The sequence below is a fragment of the Mobula hypostoma genome, chromosome 5, assembly GCF_963921235.1.
Source record: "Mobula hypostoma chromosome 5, sMobHyp1.1, whole genome shotgun sequence".
NCBI classification, from domain to species: domain Eukaryota; kingdom Metazoa; phylum Chordata; class Chondrichthyes; order Myliobatiformes; family Myliobatidae; genus Mobula; species Mobula hypostoma.
In genome coordinates, this window is record NC_086101.1 from 152579800 (window position 1) to 152603392 (window position 23593).

Consider the following 23593-nt stretch of genomic DNA (forward strand, 5'->3'; position numbering starts at 1 on the left):
AGGAGGGGGAGGGATGGAGCCGAGAGCTGGACAGGTGATAGGCAGAAGGGGATACGAGAGGATCATGGGACAGGAGGTCCGGGAAGAAAGACGGGGGGGGGGGGTGACCCAGAGGATGGGCAAGAGGTATATTCAGAGGGACAGAGGGAGAAAAAGGAGAGTGAGAGAAAGAATGTGTGCATAAAAAAGAGTAACAGATGGGGTACGAGGGGGAGGTGGGGCCTAGCGGAAGTTAGAGAAGTCAATGTTCATGCCATCAGGTTGGAGGCTACCCATATGGAATATAAGGTGTTGTTCCTCCAACCTGAGTGTGGCTTCATCTTTACAGTAGAGGAGGCCGTGGATAGACATGTCAGAATGGGAATGGGATGTGGAATTAAAATGTGTGGCCACTGGGAGATCCTGCTTTCTCTGGCGGACAGAGCGTAGATGTTCAGCAAAGCGGTCTCCCAGTCTGCGTCGGGTCTCACCAATATATAAAAGGCCACATCGGGAGCACCGGACGCAGTATATCACCCCAGTCGACTCACAGGTGAAGTGATGCCTCACCTGGAAGGACTGTTTGGGGCCCTGAATGGTGGTAAGGGAGGAAGTGTAAGGGCATGTGTAGCACCTGTTCCGCTTACATGGATAAGTGCCAGGAGGGAGATCAGTGGGGAGGGATGGGGGGGACGAATGGACAAGGGAGTTGTGTAGGGAGCGATCCCTGCGGAATGCAGAGAGAGGGGGGGAGGGAAAGATATGCTTAGTGGTGGGATCCCGTTGGAGGTGGCGGAAGTTACGGAGGATAATATGTTGGACCCGGAGGCTGGTGGGGTGGTAGGTGAGGACCAGGGGAACCCTATTCCTAGTGGGGTGGTGGGAGGATGGAGTGAGAGCAGATGTACGTGAAATGGGGGAGATGCGTTTAAGAGCAGAGTTGATAGTGGAGGAAGGGAAGCCCCTTTCTTTAAAAAATGAAGACATCTCCCTCGTCCTAGAATGAAAAGCCTCATCCTGAGAGCAGATGCGGCGGAGACGGAGGAATTGCGAGAAGGGGATGGCGTTTTTGCAAGAGACAGGGTGAGAAGAGGAATAGTCCAGATAGCTGTGAGAGTCAGTAGGCTTATAGTAGACATCAGTGGATAAGCTGTCTCCAGAGACAGAGACAGAAAGATCTAGAAAGGGGAGGGAGGTGTCGGAAATGGACCAGGTAAACTTGAGGGCAGGGTGAAAGTTGGAGGCAAAGTTAATAAAGTCAACGAGTTCTGCATGCGTGCAGGAAGCAGCGCCAATGCAGTCGTCGATGTAGCGAAGGAAAAGTGGGGGACAGATACCAGAATAGGCACGGAACATAGATTGTTCCACAAACCCAACAAAAAGGCAGGCATAGCTAGGACCCATACGGGTGCCCATAGCTACACCTTTAGTTTGGAGGAAATGGGAGGAGCAAAAGGAGAAATTATTAAGAGTAAGGACTAATTCTGCTAGACGGAGCAGAGTGGTGGTAGAGGGGAACTGATTAGGTCTGGAATCCAAAAAGAAGCGTAGAGCTTTGAGACCTTCCTGATGGGGGATGGAAGTATATAGGGACTGGACATCCAAGGTGAAAATAAAGCGGTGGGGGCCAGGGAACTTAAAATCATCGAAAAGTTTAAGAGCGTGAGAAGTGTCACGAACATAGGTCGGAAGGGATTGAACAAGGGGTGATAAAACAGTGTCGAGGTATGCAGAAACGAGTTCGGTGGGGCAGGAGCAAGCTGAGACAATAGGTCGGCCAGGACAGGCAGGTTTGTGGATCTTGGGTAGGAGGTAGAAACGGGAAGTGCGGGGTGTGGGAACTATAAGGTTGGTAGCAGTGGATGGGAGATCCCCTGAGCGGATAAAGTCGTTGATAGTGTGGGAGACAATGGCCTGGTGCTCCTTAGTGGGGTCACGATCGAGGGGTAAATAAGAGGAGGTATCCGCGAGTTGTCGCTGTGCCTCGGCAAGGTAGAGGTCAGTACGTCAGACTACAACAGCACCCCCTTTATCAGCGGGTTTAATAATAATGTTAGGATTAGTGCGGAGGGAGTGGAGAGCAGAGCGTTCCGAAGGAGTGAGGTTGGAATGGGGACAAGGTGCGGTGAAGTCGAGACGGTTGATGTCCCGTCGGCAGTTGGCAATAAAGAGATCCAGAGCAGGCAGAAGACCAGAGCGGGGTGTCCATGAAGAAGAGGAGGGTTGAAGACGAGAGAAGGGGTCATCGGTGGGGGTGGAAGAGTCCTTGCAGAAGAAGTAGGCTCGGAGACGGCGGAAGAAAAGTTCCGCATCATGGCGAACACGGAACTCGCTGAGGTGTGGGCGAAGGGGGACAAACTTGAGGCCCTTACTGAGAACAGAGCGTTCTGCCTCCGACAGTTGAAGGTCGGAGGGGATGGTAAAGACCCGGCACGAATGAGAGCTGGGATCAGAGGGGGGAGGGGGGAGGCTGGGGGTGTCAATGGAGAGGGGAGGGTTGGGGTGAGAGGAAGATGGAGCCTCTGAGGGCCCAGGAGTTGACGGTGGGATCTGAGGAAGACGGGGCTGCGGAGTGGTGGTGGGGGAAGGGGAGACGGGAGTCACAACAGCAGCACATAAAGACCCGGCCTGGAGTTCAAGGCTGGAGTCGCAGTTGGTGGTTGCGCGATCGCTTTGAATGTCTCCATGGTCGTTGCTGGAGTCCGGGTTTTGAATATGTCCTAAGGTGTTGGAGCCGCCGAGATCAATGGCAGGGGCCGCAATTGAAAGTTCATGCCTGCTAGCGTCGGGGCCGGCAGGCTCTGGAGTCCGTAGATGTAAGATCTTGCGATCTTTGCCTAACATGACAAAGTCAAAGAAACGGCGATTGCAGGCGTGGATCCGACGGAGGATGAAATAGCGGGTAGGACCATTACAGACGGCGAAGAAAGTGTCCTGAAGGTGTGGAAGGGTCTGGGATAGGGACACCAAGTACCTCCTCATGGCGGAGAGCGTCGCCTTCAGAGCTTGACGGGAGAAGCGGCGAGAGGCAGAGTCAATGAAATGTGAGTACCTGGGATCCTCAGAAGGTCCAAATTGAGAGGCTTGGAAACGAATCCTAAAGCCAACTGGAGTAAGTTGGCGACGGAGGCACGTTCCAAGAAAGGATACAAGAAGATAGCAAAGCGTTTTCAGGTAGCCGCTTCCTCAGTTCGTAATGTAATTAAGAAATGGCAGTTAACAGGAACGATGGAGGTCATGTTGAGGTCTGGAAGACCAAGAAAACTTTCCGAGAGAAATGCTCGTAGGATAGCTAGAAAGGCAAATCAAAACCCCCATTTGACTGCAAAAGACCCTTAGGAAGATTTAGCAGACTCTGGAGTGGTGGTGCACTGTTGTACTGTGCAGCGACACCTGCACAAATATGACCTTCATGGAAGAGTCATCAGAAGAAAATCTTTCCTGCGTCCTCACCACAAAATTCAGCGCCAGAAGTTGCAAAGGAACATCTAAACAAGCCTGATGCATTTTGGAAACAAGTCCTGTGGACTGATGAAGTTAAAATATAACTTTTTGGCCACAATGAGCAAAGGTATGTTTGGAGAAAAAAGGGTGCAGAATTTCATGAAGAACACCTCTCCAACTGTTAAGCATGGGGGTGGATCGATCATGCTTTGGGCTTGTGTTGCAGCCAGTGGCACGGGGAACATTTCACTGGTAGAGGGAAGAATGAATTCAATTAAATACCATCAAATTCTGGAAGCAAACATCACACCATCTGTAAAAAAAAAAAGCTGAAGATGAAAAGAGAATGGCTTCTACAACAGGATAATGATCCTAAACACCCCTCAAAATCCATAATGGACTACCTCAAGAGGTGCAAGCTGGAGGTTTTGCCATGGCCCTCACAGTCCCCCAACCTAAACATCATTGAAAATCTGTGGATAGACCTTAAAAGAGCAGTGCATGCAATATGGCCCAAGAATCTCACACATCTAGAAGCCTTATGCAAGGAAGAATGGGCAAAAATCCTCCAAACAAGAATTGAAAGACTCTTAGCTGGCTACAGAAACCGTTTACAAGCTGTGATACTTGCCAAAGTGGGTGTTACTAAGTATTGACCATACAGGGTGCCCAAACTTTTGCTTCGGGCCCTTTTCCTTTTTTGTTATTTTGAAACGGTAAAAGATGGAAATAAAAAAGTAATCTTGCTTAAAATATTAAAGAAATGTGTCATCTTTAACGTTATGCCTTTTGGAAATCAGATCATCTTTTACCTGCTTAGCTATTCACAGTAACAGAAATTTTGACTGGGGTGCCTAAACTTTTACATGCCACTGTGTAGTGCCAAGTCATTTTTTTAATATGCTGGAGACACCATTGCTATACACCAGTTCAACAACATGGAGGTAGAATAGAGTAAAGAGCCCACAAACCTGTTCTGGGACTCCTACTCTTTGTGATTTTTATAAATGACCGGGATGAGGAAGTGGAGGGATGGGTTAATAAATTTGCTGATAACACAAAGGTTGGGGGTGTTGTGGATAGTGTGGAGGGCTGTCAGAGGTTACAACAGGACATTGATAAAATGCAAAACTGGGCTAAGAAGTGGCAGATGGAGTTCAACCCAGATAAGTGTGAGGTGGTTCATTTTGGTAGGTCAAATATGATGGCAGAATACAGCATTAATAGTAAGACTCTTGGCAGTGTGGAGGATCAGAAGGATCTTGAGTCCGTGTCCATAGATCACTCAAAGCCGCTATGCAGGTTGACTCTGTGGTTAAGAAAGCATACGGTGCATTGGCCTTCATCAATCGTGGGATTGAGTTTAAGAGCCAAGAGGTAATGTTGCAGCTATATAGGACCCTGGTCAGACCCCACTTGGAGCACTGTGCTCAATTCTAGTCGCCTCACTACAGGAAGGACGTGGAAACTATAGAAAGGGTGCAGAGGAGATTTACAAGGATGTTGCCTGGATTGGGGAGCATGCCTTATGAGAATAGGTTGAGTGAACTCGGCCTTTTCTCCTTGGAGCGACGGAGGATGAGAGGTGACCTGATAGAGGCGTACAAGATAATGAGAGGCATTGATCGTGTGGATAGTCAGAGGCTTTTCCCCAGGGCTGAAATGGCTAGCATGAGAGGGCGCAGTTTTAAGGTGCTTGGAAGTAAGTACAGAGGAGATGTCAGGGGTATGTTTTTTATGCACAGAGTGGCGACTGGGTGGAATGGGCTGCTGGCGGCAGCGGTGGAAGCAGAAACGATAGTTTCTTTTAAGAGACTCTTTGTTGGCTGCATGAGCTTAGAAAAATAAAGGGCTATGGGTAAAGCCTAGGTAGTTCTAAGGTAGGGACATGTTTGGCACAGCTTTGTGGGCCGAAGGGCCTGTATTGTGCTGTATGTTTTCTATGTTTCTATGTAACCTTGCGTCAGTGTATTAGAGCAACAAAATAGCCTTTAATGTCAGCAAGGCAAAAGAGCTTATTGCTAACCTAAGGGGATGAACACACACTGTCCTCACCACAGTTTCTGTCGAGATGTTCAACAGCTTCAAGTGCCGACACATCCAATATCACCAGCATATCCCCCTTTCCGGTGGTGCTGCCACGATCTCGTCTCTTCATTCTACCTTGCTCAGTTATTCCATTACTGTCACGTTAAAATTTTCTTTTGCATGATTTCAGGCTGCACTCTTAATTTTTGCATCATTGTGGTACTCTGCAAGCTGCAGTTGTTTTGCTCTTGTCACTGTATTAATTGGTGTACTTATTATTACCATGTAAATTGTTTACTTTGGGAGCTTCATGCAAGCAAGGAATTTCATTGCACTCTGGTGTATATGAAAATAAACTAAACAGAATCTGAATCAGTCTTGTGCAAACCTTACTGTCCATCTTCTTTGCCTGTACTCAATAATGTACTGCTTTTTAAGTGACTGCAGCAAGCTGACTCCAAGTTGAACTTCTGTTCCCTATATTGGGTGAATTTAGGAACAGAGGGCACAGCCTCAGAATCGAAGAACATCCTTTTAGAATAGAGATGAGGAGGAATTTCTTTAGCCAGAGGGTGGTGAGCCTGTGAAATTCACTGCCACAGACTGTTGTGGAGACCAAGTCACTGGGTATAGTTAAAGTGGAGGTTGATAGGTTCTTGATGAGTAAGGGTGTCAAAGGTTGCAGACAGAAGGCAGGAGAACAGCATTGAGAGGGATAATAAATTATCCATAATGGAATGGTGGAGTAGACTCGATGGGCCAAATGGCCTAATTCTGTCGTATGACCTTCTGTAGTGGAGGATGATTTAGGTGCCTTAAAGTAGACCTCAAGCAGCATTTTCTATCTTGGGTTTATCTTCAGACCAATCTTAATGGGGGGCAGAAATCCGCCCCCAATCTGGCTGATGGAAAACCCTCACAGAATACTAGGTGTGAATGGTGGGATATGAATGTGGTCAAACTGGGAGGATGGCTGAAAGGTTCTCCACAGAACCATTGCTATATTCCAGGCAGTTTACCCAGCAATTTTAATTATGTTGTTAGGTTGACTCCATTGCCACCTAATTCAAAAGCACACCTCTGGTTGCTGAAAAAAATCCAGTTGAACAGAAGAGATAACATACACAAGGCCATAAGACCATAAGATACAGGAACAGAATTGGGCCATTTGACCCATCAAAACTTCTCCACCATTTCAACACGGCTGATCCAATTCCCCCTCAGCCCCAATTTCTTGCCTTCTCTCCATATTCCTTCATGTTTGACTGGTCAAGAATCTATCAACCTCTGCCTTAAACATACATAAAGCCTTAGCTTCCACAGCCGACTGTGGCAATGAATTCCGCAAATTTACCACTCTCTGGCTAAAGAAATACTTCATCTTTATTCTAAATGGACAACCCTCTATTCTGAGGCTGTCCCCTCTGGTCCTAGACTTCCCACCAGAGGAAACATCTCTCCATATGTACTCTATCAAAGCCTCTCAACATTTGGTAGATGTCAACGAGATCCCCCCTCATTCTTCTGAATTCCAGTGAATACAGGCCCAGTGCCTTTCGATTCCAGAATCATCTTTGTGAAACTTCTTTGAACCATCTCCAATGTCAGCATATTACAAGGGCCAAAAGTGCTCACAATACTCCAAGTGAGGCTTCACCAGAGTCTTATAAAGCCTCAACATTACATCCTCACTTTTACATTCTAGTCCCCTCGAAATGAATACTAACATTACAATTGCCTTTCTCTCAACTAACTCAACCTGCAAATTAACCTTTCAGGAATCCTGCATGAGGACTTCCATGTCCCTTTGCACCTCAGAATTTTGAATTTACTGTCCGTTTAGTAAAAGTTTACGCTTTTATTTCTTCTACCAAAGCGCATGACCATATACTTCCCAACACTGTATTCTACCTGTCAATTTTTTGCCCATTCTAATCCGTGCAAGTCCTTCTGGAGTTTCTCTGCATCCTCAACACCATCTGTCCCCCACTTATCTCAGTATTGTCCACAAACTTGGACACAAAACCATCAATTCCCTGACCCATCGACATATAATGTAAAAGAAGTGGTCCCAACACAGACCCCTGTGGAACACCACTAGTCACCGGCAGCCACTCAGAAAAGGCACCCCTTATTCCTGCAATACCATGGGGTCTTAACTTGTTAAGTAGCCTCATGAATGGCACCTTGTCAAAGGCCTTCTGAAAATCCAAGTACACAAAATCCGCCTATTTTCCTTTGTCTATCAGCTTGTTAGTTCATCAAATTCAAGCAGATTTGTCATGCAAGATTTTCCCTTACGGAAACCATGCTGTCTTCAGTCTATTTTATTATGTGTCTTTAAGTACTCTGAAACCAAGTCCTTAACAATCAACTCCCACATCTACCCAACCACTAAGGTCAGACTAACTGGACTATAATTTCCAGTTCTCGGCCTCACAGAAAGAACTTAGATAGCTCAGATCTCTTTATCATCTTCTTTCTAGGGTTCATATCCATTACAGGAAGTCAATAAATCTTTGTGGATACAAAAGCACAAAAGGCAGCAGGTCCATATGAGCCATTTCCCAGAGTTTGTAAAGAAATTAGGGCTGTGGGGCACAAATGATTGGCAGAATTCCTCACTAATGTATGTTACTGGCAAAGAACCAAGTATGAAAGGAATCTAAGGTCATAGAACTTCTTAAATAAGTAAAATAGGCAAGTGACTCAAGACTGCTGGTCAAATCATTCCTCAGGTCCTACTACAGCTCCTCCTGCAAAAGATCATGCTAAAGCTTGCTCTCAAAGGAACAAGCTAGCTTTAGAAGTGGTCATAGCTGTTGTGACAGGTGCTGACAAGCTGTGTGAATGTCAGATTTTCAACACAAATTAAAAGTAGCTGCAGTATTCATTAACTTCTCTCTGATTTTGATACTGTTTCTGTAGAAAGGACGTAAACTATCCCAAGCTTGTGGCTGCAAGCTCTTATTAAATTCATTACCAAGTTGACGAGTTACCAAAGACTCTGGCAGATGAATCGAGCTACATAACTGAACTTGAAAAGCATTCTGTCACAGGGAGCAGTCCTGGCTCCGCATTTTAATAAATGCTATAATTGCAGAGGACAATGGAGAAGCAGAGAAAGAGAACAGATCCCTATGAATGAAAATAAAAACAGTAAGTGCTTGAAGCACCCCGCAGGTCAGGCAGCACTTGTAGAAAGCGAAATAGTTCAGGCCCTGCACCCCTCAGCAGAACTGGGATGGGGAGTAAAAACAAGTTAATTTAGGCAGCAGAAAATGAAGTTGAGAGGGTGAGGGGGGAGTGGGAATAAGTGGAACAAAGAACCAAAGTAGAAAATGCTGTAAAAACTTAAAAAGCAATTTTTCAGCATTTCTGCTTTTGTTTCAGATTCCACGCCTCAGTTTTATTTGTTTTTCTCAAAGAAATAGAACAACCATAAGGCACAACTGTAATGTGGCAATGAAGCAGCAGTTCCTTTGTTCTGTCTAATTATAAAGCAATGGAACATGCCCAGTATCCCAGACTAAATAGTTAAAATGCCAAAATAAAATGATAGCTAGATAAGCCATGGCCCATGCCTCTGACTTTTAGAGCCATTCAAACACATTTCAAAACCATTAAAATGTATTCAAACTAGTACAAAACAAAAATGACCAATTGTAGAAAAATAAAATGCCTGAATATACTTAAATACAAGCACAATTGAAAGAGTATAAACAAATCAGTTCAATTAAAAATGCAATCTAACTATTTATTTTTGTCCAATGCATTCACTCCTCTCCAAACTAAAGAATGAAGATCGTACAAAATGATTTTTAGTTTAAGCACTGGGTAACTACAGGAACTCTGCATTCTGCCACTGGATAATAAATTCAAAACCGTAAACTGGTCTTGAAATTTAGTGCGAGGAATTGACAGCAGTTTTCGGACTCTGTACTCATATGAATTCCTGAAATTACTGTCAGGAACAGAAGGACACCCAGTAATTATGTTGATATCCCTGTTCAGAATCTGGGCCATTAATTCAGAAGAGAAAATTTTAATTGTGAAGTGCCTCCAGCAATTCATTGTCTATGAGCAATTTCTTCACTTTGTCCTTAACCAGTGACATTTTCACCATACGCTGCTGTTCAACTGTCTGCTATGAATACATTAAATTAATTGACAGCTTACTGTTAAATAAAAGCTCTGACAAGTAGTCTTCAAAACACTGGAGGTGGCAAGATAACAAGACTACACTTCAATCACTTTGATGTGCAGTATGCTAGCCGGAATATTCCGCTAGCTGCAGATGTCAGAGTATGCAGACTCAATTGAAAGCTTTTATTAACTTCTGCAAAGGTATCCTGAAACTCAGGACTCTGAAATAAATAGAATTTTTAAAGAGATTAAAATAGTAAATGTATTTTAAAAAACATAACAGAAAACTCAATTTCTAAATTATGTTATTGCGAGGATACAAGATGTATTAAATAATCTACATTGCAGTATGCAATAAACAAACATAAGTGAATACATTAGTCGTGCATATGAAAAATACTAGGAATGAAAATAAACACACTAGTTTTCCCCCACCCTTGTAATGGATGCCCATGCTATTGCTTCTGTTTAAACAGAATTGGTCTAACAAGCTAATGTGGCAATGAGGGTGGAGGGTAGCTGGACACAACTTACAAGCTGGAGCTGGTCCCTAGTTCCAGCACCAAACAGCATCGGATCTGGCGCTTTCATCAAAACTCTGGTTAGGCCACACTTGGAGTACTGTGTCCAGTTCCGGTCACCTCACTATAGGGAAGATATGGAAGCATTGGAAAGGGTACAGAGGAGATTTACCAGGATGCTGCCTGGTTTAGAGAGTATGCATTATGATCAGAGATTAAGGGAGCTAGGGCTTTACTCTCTGGAGAGGAGGAGGATGAGAGGAGACATGATAGAGGTATACAAGATATTAAAAGGAACAGATTGAGTGGACAGCCAGTGCCTCTTCCCCAGGGCACCACTGCTCAGTACAAGAGGACATGGTTTTAAGGTAAGGGGTGGGAAGTTCAAGGGGGATATTAGCAGAAGGTTTTTACTCAGAGAGTGGTTGGTGCATGGAATGCACTGCCTGAGTCAGTGGTGGAGGCAGATACACTAGTGAAATTTAAGAGACTACTAAACAGGTATATGGAGGAATTTAAGGTGGGGGGGTTATATGGGAGGCAGGGTTTAAGGGTTGGCACAACATTGTGGGCCGAAAGGCCTGTACTGTGCTGTACTATTCTATGTTCTATGTATCTCACACTAGAATCCTCAATCATATCTTCAGGGAAAGGAGGAGAGCAAAGGGTGGACAAATTCAAGACACTAGTCTCCCTACACAGTTTCACCACTCCCTTCCTTCCTAACAATATCTTTCTCCCCACATTCCTCAGCCTTCTCCCAATGTAATATTTTATTAGGGAAATATATACTTTTGGTGCCACAAGAGGTTGCAGGTGGTGGATTCTGGGGCAATGGTCTGCTGGAGGAACACTGATTCCTTGTTGCTCTAAACCTTTGGTGCTCGCAGTCACCAATGGTAAGGCAAAGGAAATCTGGGGCACAGAAGCAGCTTGGAATGTAATGCAAAGACCAGAGGGTGAGAAAAGTCCACAGGGAGATTTCAATACCATGAGAATTTTAAATTACATTGCTAAAGCTTATAAAGATATTCGGACATTCAGAAATATAGGGACCCAATTATCATTTAATAGGATGAGCATTCTGATTGTCAGTACCAGGGCAACATTAACCTTCAGTAGCCATGAGCCCTCTGTGACTAAGGCCTTGCCTCTATAGACATTCTGCAAAGTGAGGTCAGGTATGACAGTCGCCTAGGCTGCACAAATGATGGACGAGCCTGATGGCTTCAGACAGTCGAAGCCAAGATTCACAAAAGTTTAACCAACAAGCAAACCATTAATACTAATCCAATAGAGTTAAAAAAAAACTACATCACCCAAAAAAATACACCAATCATGGCTTGTATAAAGCTGAGAAGGATATATGACACACATCCTCGAGACAGGCCATTAAATACCAGGTTCATCAATGGAGTGACAAATGATATGCACAAAGCTAACCTACAGTACATTCCATCCTTCGGCAGGTGCAGTTCCATAGTACCCTGATGTGTATATTGCAGTGCACACTAAAAGCAGCCTGGGAAGTCTATAAGAATCTGCTCATTGGCCATTACTTCAATCTCACAGTGTTTTTGAAGCACTTGCCCGATCTTTTTTTCCTAAATTAAATCACGTAAAAGTGATGATATACATGCCGATCTGTGTTGAAGTACGTAACTAACACAAACATGCCTTAATGGAAATACTTAGAAGACTCCCAACAGAAATAACATTTCAGTTACTAACAAAATGGACATGAGCTGTTTCCATTAAAGCAACATTTTGTCAATAATCAATAGTGGCTAGCTGTTTACAACACGTAATTGAACAATGATTGCTACTAAAACTATTACACTAGAACTGCAAGCATACATTTGGTAATATGTAGATAAATAAAGAGGCATCTACAACTCAAAAGCAAGCTTGCAAAACAAATACATTGATACATATGTGCAACACAGAGGCCTGTGCGAAGTAATTCAACTTTCTGTAATGATCAAATACCAATGTCTTGGCAGAGTGAATTATAAGCCAAACATTGCATGTATTTACACTGCATTTCAGTTCATTATGAATTATAATCAATTATTTAAGGAGATGTCACTTACTTTAGTGAAAGTGAGTAATCATTTTTGCTGCTTTGACTATTTCGGATGAGATAGCTGCACTCTTTACATAGTCGTAAAAGGTTTTCTGCATCTGTTCGGCTAATGGCTCCATGATACCACCTACAAAAGAAAAGCAAATATCGCAATACTGAATGCAGACAAGCTACTTGGAATGAACATCTCCTTAAAAGTCAACAATTATGGGCCATTAAATGTTTGATTGTTCAGGAATATTGGAAATTTGTCTCGTTAGCAATAAGTTCCATTTATTCGACACCTGTAATTTATAATAAAAATTCCACAGCACTTCAGAGGTGTGAACGTATACAACTATGTGCAGAGATATTCAGCAAAAAAAAATAGGTCAGAAGCATCTTTTAAATAGTGGCAAAGTAGAGTGCTGCACAGATTTAAAGAAAACATCTCAGAGCTTTGGGACTTGGTAGATGTAGAAAACGGTGAAGGAATGAAAATTTGAAATACTCCAGTGTATAAAGTTCAAAGTTGAAAGTAAATGTTATTATCAAAGTACCATATACAACTCTGAGATTCATTTTCTTCTGGGCATATTCAATAAACCTATAGAATAACAATCATTACAGAATCAATGAAAGATCACCGACTAGGGCGTATAGCTAGAGTGTAGAAGACAATAAACTGTGTAAATACAAACAAATAATAAATAAATCAGCAATAAATATCTGGAACATGAGCTGAAGAATCCTTGAAAGTGAGTCCATAGGTTGTGGAAACATTTCAATGATGGAGCAAGTGATGTTATCACCTTTGGTCAAGGGGTAGTAACTATCCTGAAGCTCTTGTATCTTCTTCCTGATGGCAGCAGTGTCCTGGTAGGTGGGATCCCTGATGATGGATGCTGCTTTCCTGTGACAGCGTTTCACGTAGGTGTGCCAAATGGCTGGGAGAGGTTTACCCCAGATGGGCTAGGCCGTATCCACTACTTTTTGTAGTATCTTCTGCTCAAGGACATTAGCATTTCCATAGCAGACTGTCAATGTACTCTCTACTACACATCTATAGAAGTTTGTTAAAGTTTCAGATGTCATGCTAAATCTCCGTAAACTCTTAAGGAAGTAGAGGCGTTGCTGTGCCTTCTTCATAACTACACTTACGTACCAGACCCAGGACATATCCTCTGAAATAGTAACACCGAGGAATTTAAAATTGCTAACCCTCTCCACCTCTGATCCTCCGATGAAGACTGGCTCATGGATCTCTGGTTTCCTTTTCCTGAAGTCTATAATCAGTTCCTTGAACTTGCTGACATTGAGCGAGAGGTTGTTGTTATGACACCACTCTGCCAGATTTTAGGTCTCCCCGCCACATCACCATCTTTGACTAATTCTATGATAGTGGTGTCATCAACAAACTTGAATATGGCATTGGAGCTGTGCCTCACAGTCATAAGTGTGAAGTGAGAATATAGAACATAGAAACTGCACTGCACAGAATAGAACAGATTCTTCTGCCCACAATGCTCTGCCAATCTTTTAACCTACACTAAAATCATTCTAACCTTTCCCTCTCACACAGACTTCCAGTTTTATATTTATGTTCCAATTACAATAGTCTTAGATTTCCCCTTTGTATCTAACCCGGCAGCATGTTTCACACACCCATTACTTTCAGTGTAAAAAAAACTACCTCTGACACCCCCCTATAATTTTCGTCGATCACCTTAAAAATAAGTCGCTTTGTATTAGGCATTTTCACCCTGGTAAAATGTCTTTGGCTGTCCACTCTACACCTCTTATCATCTTGTACATTTCCAACTGCTCCAAAGAGAAATGCCCTCGCCCACTCCACTAGCTCTTTAATCCAATCAGCATCCTGCTAAATCTCTTCAAGCCTGCTCAAAAGCTTCCCACATCCTTCCTATAATGAGGTGACCAAAACTGAAGCAATACTCCAAATGTGGTCTAACCAGTGTTTCATAGAGCTGCAACATTACTGACGAAGGTCAAAACTCCATACATCATCTTAACCACACCATCAACTTGCAGGGCACCTTTGGCCGATTTATGTATGTGGATCCCAGGAACCATCTATTCCTCCACACTGATAAGAATCCTGCCATTAACCCTATTCTCTGCTTTCAAATACAGCCTTCCGAAGTGCATCATTTCATACTTACCTGGATTGAACTCCATCTGCCACTTCTCAGCTCAGCTTTGCATCCTATCAATGTCCCATTTTAACCTACAACTAATCCACCCTTCCACTAACTCATCCAAGTCACAGAGAAAGGATCCCAAAACACCCCTGTGGAATACCACTGGCCACCAAAGCCCCATCTACCACCATTATCTGTGTTCTATGGGCAAACCATTTCTGAATTCATGGAGCCAAGTTTCACTGGATGCCATGTCTCCTGATTTCCTGAGTGAGCTTACCAAGGGGAACTTTGTCAAACACTTTACTAAAATCCATATACATTATACTCACTGCTTTACCTTCATTTTATTTTGTCACTTCCTCAAATAATACACTCATGTTCGTGAGGCATGACCTATATCTCACACAAACCCACACGGACTATCCCTATTCAGACTATCCTTCTCTAAATGCTGGTAAATCCTGTCTCCAACAGTTTGCTCACCACTGACATGAGATTCACTGGTCTATAAATTCCAGGATTATTCCTATTACCTATACAGAGGCAGAACATTTGCCATCCTCCAGAATCTGGTATTAATCCTATGGCCAGAGGAGATGCAAAGATCAGCGACAAAGGTGCAGCAATCTCTTCCCTCACCTGTGGTGACCTAGGGTGCATCCCATTCGGTCCAGACACTTACCTACCCTAATACTTTCAAAAGTTTCATCAGATCCACTTTCTTATCAACATGTTCCAACGTATCAGCTTAACTTAGTCCCGTTAGTCCTGACGAAGGGTCTCGGCCTGAAACGTCGACTGTACCTCTTCCTAGAGATGCTGCCTGGCCTGCTGCGTTCACCAGCAACTTTGATGTGTGTTGCTTGAATTTCCAGCATCTGCAGAATTCCTGTTGTTTGCGTTTGAAAAGGCAAGGTGTTGGGACCAGAGGTGAGGGTTGAGCAGTTCTGCTTGGCAATATTTTACTCTGTTCTCCACGGTGCTGAGGTTGAAGCTCTTTTGTGATCTGGTCTAAGTGTCTGCCAACTCTGCGGAGATTTGCCTTTGTGTAATGGACTGTGACTGAGACTATGGGCCCACTCCAGCTGCTCCCAGCTTTGGGTTTATACTTCTGTCACTGAGTGTGGCACAGGCAGCAATCCAGAGACTACTACCCTTGAGGTTCTACTTTTCTGTTTCCTACCTAGCTCCTTATATTCTCTCTTCAAGACCTCATCCCTTTTCCTACTTGTGCTATTGGTACCAATATGTACCATGACTCTGGCTGCTCACCCTAACCATTTTAATAATGCTGTGGGCCCAATCTGTGACATCCCTGACCTTTTTACCTGGAGGGAACTTACCATCCAGGTGCCTCTTTCACATGCACAAAATATCCTGTCTTAATGTCTAATCCCTCCTCATCGCTGCTCTCTTCTTCCCCTTGCCTTTTGAGAATCAGAACCTAGTGGCTGCAGCATTGCCCTCGTAGGCTGTCCCCCTCAATAGCATTCAAAGCGATAGACTTGATATTGACGCAAACAACAGGAATTCTGCAGATGCTAGAAATTCAAGCAACACATATCAAAGTTGAGTCCTGACGAAGGGTCTCGGCCTGAAACGTCGACTGTACCTCTTCCTAGAGATGCTGCCTGGCCTGCTGCGTTCACCAGCAACTTTGATGTGTGTGACTTGATATTGAAGTGAACAGCCACAGGGGTATTCAGTATTGCCCTTCCCTCTCCTGATAATCTCCCAATTACTTGCCTCCTGCAATTTAAGTGTGCCTATCTCTCTGTTGCTCCCATCTAAAACCTTTTCATACTCCCAAATGAGCCAAAGGTCACCCAGCTCCAGTTCCCTAACACAGTCTATAAGGAACTGCACCAAGATGCCCTTCTCACATACATAGCAATCAGGGTGATAGGCTGTCTGCCAGATCTTGCCAGAGGAGAACACCGTCTATTCTTCCTACACTAGCTAGATACTAATTCAGACACAAAGAGAAACTTGACAGAAACCTCAACCTTGCCCATGCCTCAGGCCCCCGCTCTAAGGAACGATGCAAATTTGGTTCAGGTGAGCAACAAGAAGTTTAACACTGATTCCTGAGCTGGAGAGTGTTCTGTCTCTAGAGGCACCGTTCATTTTGTATGCAGTTCGTTTTGTAAAACCTCACTTCCTGTTCATAAGCTTTTTCTTTTAACATCATTCCCCATGTGGGTTAATTTGGACTTTTTATATGAAGCACACACAGTAAAAAGACATTCACCTCCATCCACTCTTTATTTGCCCTTGAAGCAGTAATACCCGTGAGTCTTATGCTTTCTTAATATTGGTAAACATTTAATAAATGTACTTAGATGTACTCATACTCTCTGGAAAGATTGAGGGGAGTAAACCTAGAGGAAGACCTCGGCTTATGTACATCAAAAACATAGCCAGGTGGCTACACATTGAGGAAATGGAAGTCATCCAAAAAATGAAGGGTAGATCTATATTGAAAACCATGGTCACCAAAGTCCGCATCGGATATGGTACCTAGACAGACAGGCAGACTAAGAAGGAAGTATTATGTTTATCGTTCATCTCTATTAAGCTAATGATGTGCCATGAGTTCACTCTAGCCCATAGTATAGCTATAGAACGTTGCATGTGCGTATTACCTTGCTTAACATCGATTCAGAGAATAATCAATAATATTAGTATATTCAGGCACGTTACAATTCTATATTGAATCCAATACGTGCTTTACTTAACTTTCTGCAATTTCACAATGTTTTCTCATTAAAAACCCTGAAGGAAGTTTCTAGCCTGGGTGCTTTTTCAGAAGGTGTTCAACTCCTTGCTTAGCTTTGTACACACACACTGCGAGGGTAGTAGAGGGAGATGGCTGTACAAGGAGAAAATAAGCAGACAAGTCTAAATTCTTTGAATTTAGAATAAGAGGTGATCTCATTAATATATCTGTAATTCTTTCAGGGCTTGGTAGGGTAAAAGTAATGACTATATTTCTTTGGCTGGACCATGTAGAACTGGTGAACATAATCTCAAACTGGTTGAGTGGAATGGCCTATAAAATCATAATCTGTATGGCATTGCTCTAAAAGGGATTGGCCATTCAGTACTGAGAATAAATTTCTTCACTCAGAGGGGAGTGAATCTTTGGAATTCTCAACCTAACAGTAGAGAATTCTCTACCAAAACAAAATATTGAATACTAAAAGAATTAAAGGAAGCCGGGGTGGGGAGGGGGGGGTGAATTGGCTTATTCCTGCTTTTGCTTCTTAAGCTTTTAGGTTTTTAATGATGATAGACCTGATAGCACTGATGTTCAACCGAACCCAAGTGTGCTTGTACATAGTCAGTAAAGTCCAACACAACATGTAGGTGCAGGTACTGCAGTTAACTGAGAGGGCAAGTGCAATATCAGCCTTTATTAGAGAACAATTTGAAGCAGCAATTCATATTGCAATTGTATAGAAATCACACCTGGTGTATTGTATACAACTATATGCGCCTTTTTACAGAACAGTGAAGATCCATCAGACTGGTTCTAGAGATGGCAAGTTTGTTGTGTGAGAAGAGATGGAGTATACTGGGATGGTTTAGAAGATGAGAGAAGATCTGAAAAAAGATCTTGAAGGGACTGATAGGTTAGATGCAGGAAAGACGTTTTTCCTGAATGAGGAGAATGGAGCTAGGGAATAAAGAGCAGGCTGTTCAAGATGAGGAGAAATTTCTTCACCCAGAGTGAATGTTAGTCTTCATGTTCATTCAAACCAGATCAACCGCATTCAAGGGATATGGCAATAATATAGGGATATGGCACTGAGGGGCACCCAAGCACCATGAACAGATGCACTGATCTATTTATGGCCTGTCAAATCTAAATAAGTTAGAGGCAGGGCTTTAATGGTTACAGGTTGGGTAGATGGGCTGAGAGAGAGATTATCCAGGACTTTACTGAATAATCAAGGCACAGGCATTAGGCACAGAAATAATCTGCTCTGAATTGTACGTGTTCATACAACCTATGGCTCAGTAATGCTTAGCGGCATTACAGTGTCTCCAAATGATCACACTGGCAAACTTACCAGCAACATGAAAAAATACTAGTTTTGAAATTAGATTTACAGTTTGTTATATTAATAAACATGAAACAGCTATGCAGAACCACCAAAAACTTAAAGGAAGGTCATTTGTGTGTTACTTTGTGTTACAGTCCAGATTTATTTTCATGTAGCTTTACGGACTCAGTTAGATTGAGATTTTTGAAGTGATGGTGACCATTTTAATTTGATCATGCACTTTTTCAAAACTGAAATTGAACAACTATTAAGAACAAACGTTGGGATGACTGAAATAGTTTTATTTATGGTGTAAACATATGCATTACTGCATCTAAAATGGTCTCTCCAGATCAAAAATTAATTAGCTGGTATAGCAATAGATAATACTGCCAGGCACTTGAAGGCAAATTCCCTAGATATACTTAGAAATCAAACTGTCATGATTCACATTAAGACCAAATCAAAAGAAATTTCATCTGCTGAACATGAGTGCCAACTAGTTATTCTGGCTGCAGAGTGCTCTATATGAGCCGATGGATATGAAGATGATATAAATAAGAGCTAAATAACAAATCAATAGGTTTATGCCAATAGTCATAATCTCAGGTTTATGGAATAAGCAATGCGACACAAGCAGCCAAATACGTTTTACACTAACGTGCTCTTCTACTTGAATGGGTCCAAGAGAACAAATCAGGAGGAAAAAAAATTGAACTTCAGATTCCTTTAAAAAAAAAGGGATCTGATACTTTCTCTTATTAATATGCAAACTCCACTGAAAAACTACTCAAGAAAATAAGAATCAATTTCATCTCTGCTTTCCTCAACTCAATGATTGCAGGACATAGCTTAGGAATTCAGAATGAAGCGAGTTACAGACCTGAGGCTGAAAATAGCCTTCAGTCAATTTTTAAAACTATACCTACTTATTTACTAAAATAACAAAATCAGAAACACAACCCTGGTATTATAAACGCAAACAACAGGAATTCTGCAGATGCTGGAAATTCAAGCAACACACATAAAAGTTGCTGGTGAACGCAGCAGGCCAGGCAGCATCTCTAGGAAGAGGTGCAGTCGACGTTTCAGGCCGAGACCCTTCGTCAGGACTAACTGAAGGAAGAGTGAGTAAGGGATTTGAAAGTTGGGGGGGGAGGGGGAGATCCAAAATGATCGGAGAAGACAGGAGGGGGAGGGATGGAGCCAAGAGCTGGACAGGTGATAGGCAAAAGGGATATGAGAGGATCATGGGACAGGAGGTCCGGGAAGAAAGACGGTGGGGGGGGGGCGGGACCCAGAGGATGGGCAAGGGGTATATTCAGAGAGACAGAGGGAGAAAAAGGAGAGTGAGAGAAAGAATGTGTGTATAAAAATAAGTAACAGATGGGGTACGCGGGGGAGGTGGGGAATTAGCGGAAGTTAGAGAGGTCGATGTTCATGCCATCATGTTCATGTTCATGCTGAACACCTATGCTCTGTCCACCAGAGGAAGCAGGATCTCCCAGTGGCCACACATTTTAATTCCACATCCCATTCCCATTCTGACATGTCTATCCACGGCCTCCTCTACTGTAAAGATGAAGCCACACTCAGGTTGGAGGAACAACACCTTATATTCCGTCTGGGTAGCCTCCAACCTGATGGCATGAACATCGACTTCTCTAACTTCTGCTAATGCCCCACCTCCCCCTCGTACCCCATCTGTTACTTATTTTTATACACGCATTCTTTCTCTCACTCTCCTTTTTCTCCCTCTGTCCCTCTGAATATACCCCTTGCCTATCCTTTGGTTCCCCCCGCCCCCTGTCTTTCTTCCCGGACCTCCTGTCCCATGATCCTCTCGTATCCCTTTTGCCTATCACCTGTCCAGCTCTTGGCTCCATCCCTCCCCCTCCTGTCTTCTCCTATCATTTTGGATCTCCCCCTCCCCCTTTCAAATCCCTTACTTGCTCTTCCTTTAGTTAGTCCTGATGAAGGGTCTCGGCCTGAAACGTCGACTGCACCTCTTCCTAGAGATGCTGCCTGGCCTGCTGCATTCACCAGCAACTTTTATGTGTGTTCCTGGTATTATAAATATATCCAAAAATAATTTGTATCTATGTTACTAGCGCAGGTACTGGTGTGAATTCTAATTTACTCAACATTTAATGCATTGATTAATTCCTTACAAAGAATACAACAGAGTGGAGTGAGCAATGGACTGTTAGTAACACGGAAAAACAAAACAATGACTTACACTTGCTTCTCCAGTGGAGTGCTGGGATCTATTCTCTCTCCTACAATATCACTGAACTCCAGACCTCCATGTTTGATTAGATCTGGGGGTACCAGCTGCCTGCGTCTGTCACATAAGGGAGAGGACTGTCTCTTCTCAATGCCATTGAGCTGAACTACAAGGAAACAAGAAGATATAATGATAATACTTGAAAAGAGAAAAAATATTTTTCTTAGAGATAATATTTCAAGAAAAGGAAAGCATCACTTGTCTTCTTTTTCCAGTTGATGTAACTACATTTTCTTGGCAATTTGATATTCTTTTTTACAAAACACAACTGGCCAATGGTTACAGAAATGCCAATAGAAGTCCTCAATAATTAAGGATTAATGCAGAATCAAAATACTATAGACACTAAATGTCTAAAATGAATCAAGATGAGAGATCATCAACCTGAAAATTTAATTCTTCCTTCCTTATAAATCAATTGATGAATGCTGAACCAAACTTCAAATGATTATGGGCAAATTCAATCACAGTATTGTTAATTATGTACTTTCAAATAAAAAGCATGATGGAAATTTTCCACCTAAACCCACCCTGTTGTAACTTGGACCATGTGTCAGCGGCAGTGTTGCAACAGTTCAAGCTTTGGATTTTCTAATTCCTCAGCGCTCAGAGCACAACGAAACTACAAAACTTAAAATATGAACTCAAATGTTCAATATAAAATAAATTACTTCTATGAGAACTAAATTTATTGTCTATCCACATATTATTAAAGATGTTTCCTAAGAATTAAAAAGAGTAACATTTATGTAGAAGTATTACAAAAACAACGTGATATAATTTTGTTGGAACACACATGATGGAACACAATTTGTACTTACTGCAAGCATTGTGATGTTTATTCATTTGTTTTCTGGATGCTTGGTGCTTCAGGCACGCTAAAGCACTGAGGCACCCAGATGTGCAAGCCTGATTGCCAGTTCTACAATTTCACGCATGCTTAGACACACAGAGGTCACCTACGTAGAATCGAGCCTTTGCCGCATGCACAATCTACCTTATCATTACTTGAGAAAACTGCTAAAACAGACACCAGAATGTGGACTTCAGTACTTGGAGCCTATTTAATTATCTGATAACTTGAAAGTTTACTTCTGATGATGGCTTTCTCGTTGCTGCCAACTTGTCCCCACGACCCTGCTCTCTCAGTTACAATTCTGTTGTCCTAACATGTTTGCAAACCTGACCCTCCACTCAGCAGTCAACCAGAACATCCTTTAGCCAATCTAACCCTTCCATATTGCCCCAACTAATATCCCAACACACCCTAATCCATTCCAAAACTCTCCCCTCCTCACCCACAAACTGGAAGTGACTAGCAATCCAATCATCTACCACTGGTATAAATCTCACCTCAAAGCACAAAGCCTTGGATTTAATGAACTGCAGAATTCAGCGGCAGCAAGTTCTTGTAGGGCTGGGGGGGGCGGGGGTGGAGGGTGGAAGGAACAGGGAATATTGCCCACCTTTTCTTTTTTTTATTAAGTGCAATTGTGAACAATAGCCAGATCAGAAATGCTGATCAAGTCAACTAGTTCCCAAACTAGGCCAATCAGATGGTTCAATGCCGCTCAGTGATAGGACACAAAAAAAATCATAGGTACAATTAAGAAACTTTAAAAAATAGTTTAAATACTGGAGTCATGATGATTATGATGAAGTCTGCTGGAGAGACACATTTATACACATGCCGTCCTCCATAATTCAAAGAGATTGAAGGATAAGGTTGCAGGGTGACAAAACGTGGCAGGAGCACTTGGAACTACAAATTAATCCCTACCGGGAGAAAACAGCACCTGTTCTTTCCGCACCCTTCTCCAGCAGTTTAAGGACTAAGTCCAGCTGGAACATAACTCACAAGTGCTCTTGAAAGTCAGGTATTAACCCGACCTACCAACAACCAAGCACTGCAACCCTGGCCCCATCATGATAGCTAATGAAGAAGCATATGACTTCCCTCCCAGAGATGACAGGTGTTTGTGCACTCGACTCTTGGAGGCTTGGATCCCATCGTCGCAGATGTTTCCAACCACAGCATCTGGAAGGCTGTTCCAAATTCTGATAGCACAGTGAAGGAAGCTTCTATCCAGTGCGTAGGTTCTTGCATCAGGCATAGAAACAGCATGAGCAGGCACAGATAAACTTGACCGTGTGGTGCACCGTCTCTCATAAGATGAAGGCAGCATGGTGCGAAGGTCTGCAGGGCTGTGGCTGGTGTGCACTTTGTATAGCACAGTAGCTGCAGCAACCTGTCATCTGTGGTGTAAGCCACTGACGGCTAGCTTCTCACAAGCTGTGGCTTCATCTACACCTGTAATCCTGAAAGCCTTTCTTTGAATGGAATCAAACTGGCTGAGGACACTCTGTGAGGCATTCATCTATGAAAAGCAGGCATACTCCATGATACTTCGTACCTGGGCTTTGTAAACTGTGACTCTGCCCTCTTTGTCTCAGATATATTGCCCTCAGACAACATATTTTATACACGCACACACTGAATTTCCAGGACCATGCAACTATACATGCTGGTCCCACTATCCCTCTACCCTGTACACCTATTTCATCTATAATGTACCCTTGGCAACAATTCTCAATGGAACCATGAAAACAGAAATCAAAATTTATGTCAACCTTAATGAATTAACCAAGAGCCTTTTGGATTAAATGCACCTTAACAGCTGTTAGTTACATTGCTATGCATAGTAACATAATCAACAAGTATTGGCAAGATGAACTTCCAAGTAAGTCATTTCTTACTTGTGGCATTCTTTACTTGATTCTACTCCAATGATAATGTGCATTGTTGTAATACATGCATTAACAAGCTGACTTCTGTGTTTCCCAACAGTTACTCAAAGAATATATGCTCTTGGGACATGCCTGGATTTTCAAAGTAGCAGATCGTGATC

At 42.9% G+C, this 23593-nt stretch overlaps 1 protein-coding gene across 1 annotated transcript in view; it reads right to left on the reverse strand.

Moving 5' to 3' along the window:
• LOC134347080 (SH2 domain-containing adapter protein F-like) overlaps positions 1-23593 on the reverse strand; it is a 123778-nt gene that overhangs the window by 16901 nt on the left and 83284 nt on the right. Inside the window, exons 5-6 of the mRNA XM_063049188.1 lie at positions 20637-20790; positions 12212-12331 (exon numbers count right to left, since the gene is read on the reverse strand). Of these exons, the coding sequence (XP_062905258.1) occupies positions 12212-12331; positions 20637-20790 (274 nt within the window). The remainder of the gene's footprint in view (positions 1-12211; positions 12332-20636; positions 20791-23593) is intronic.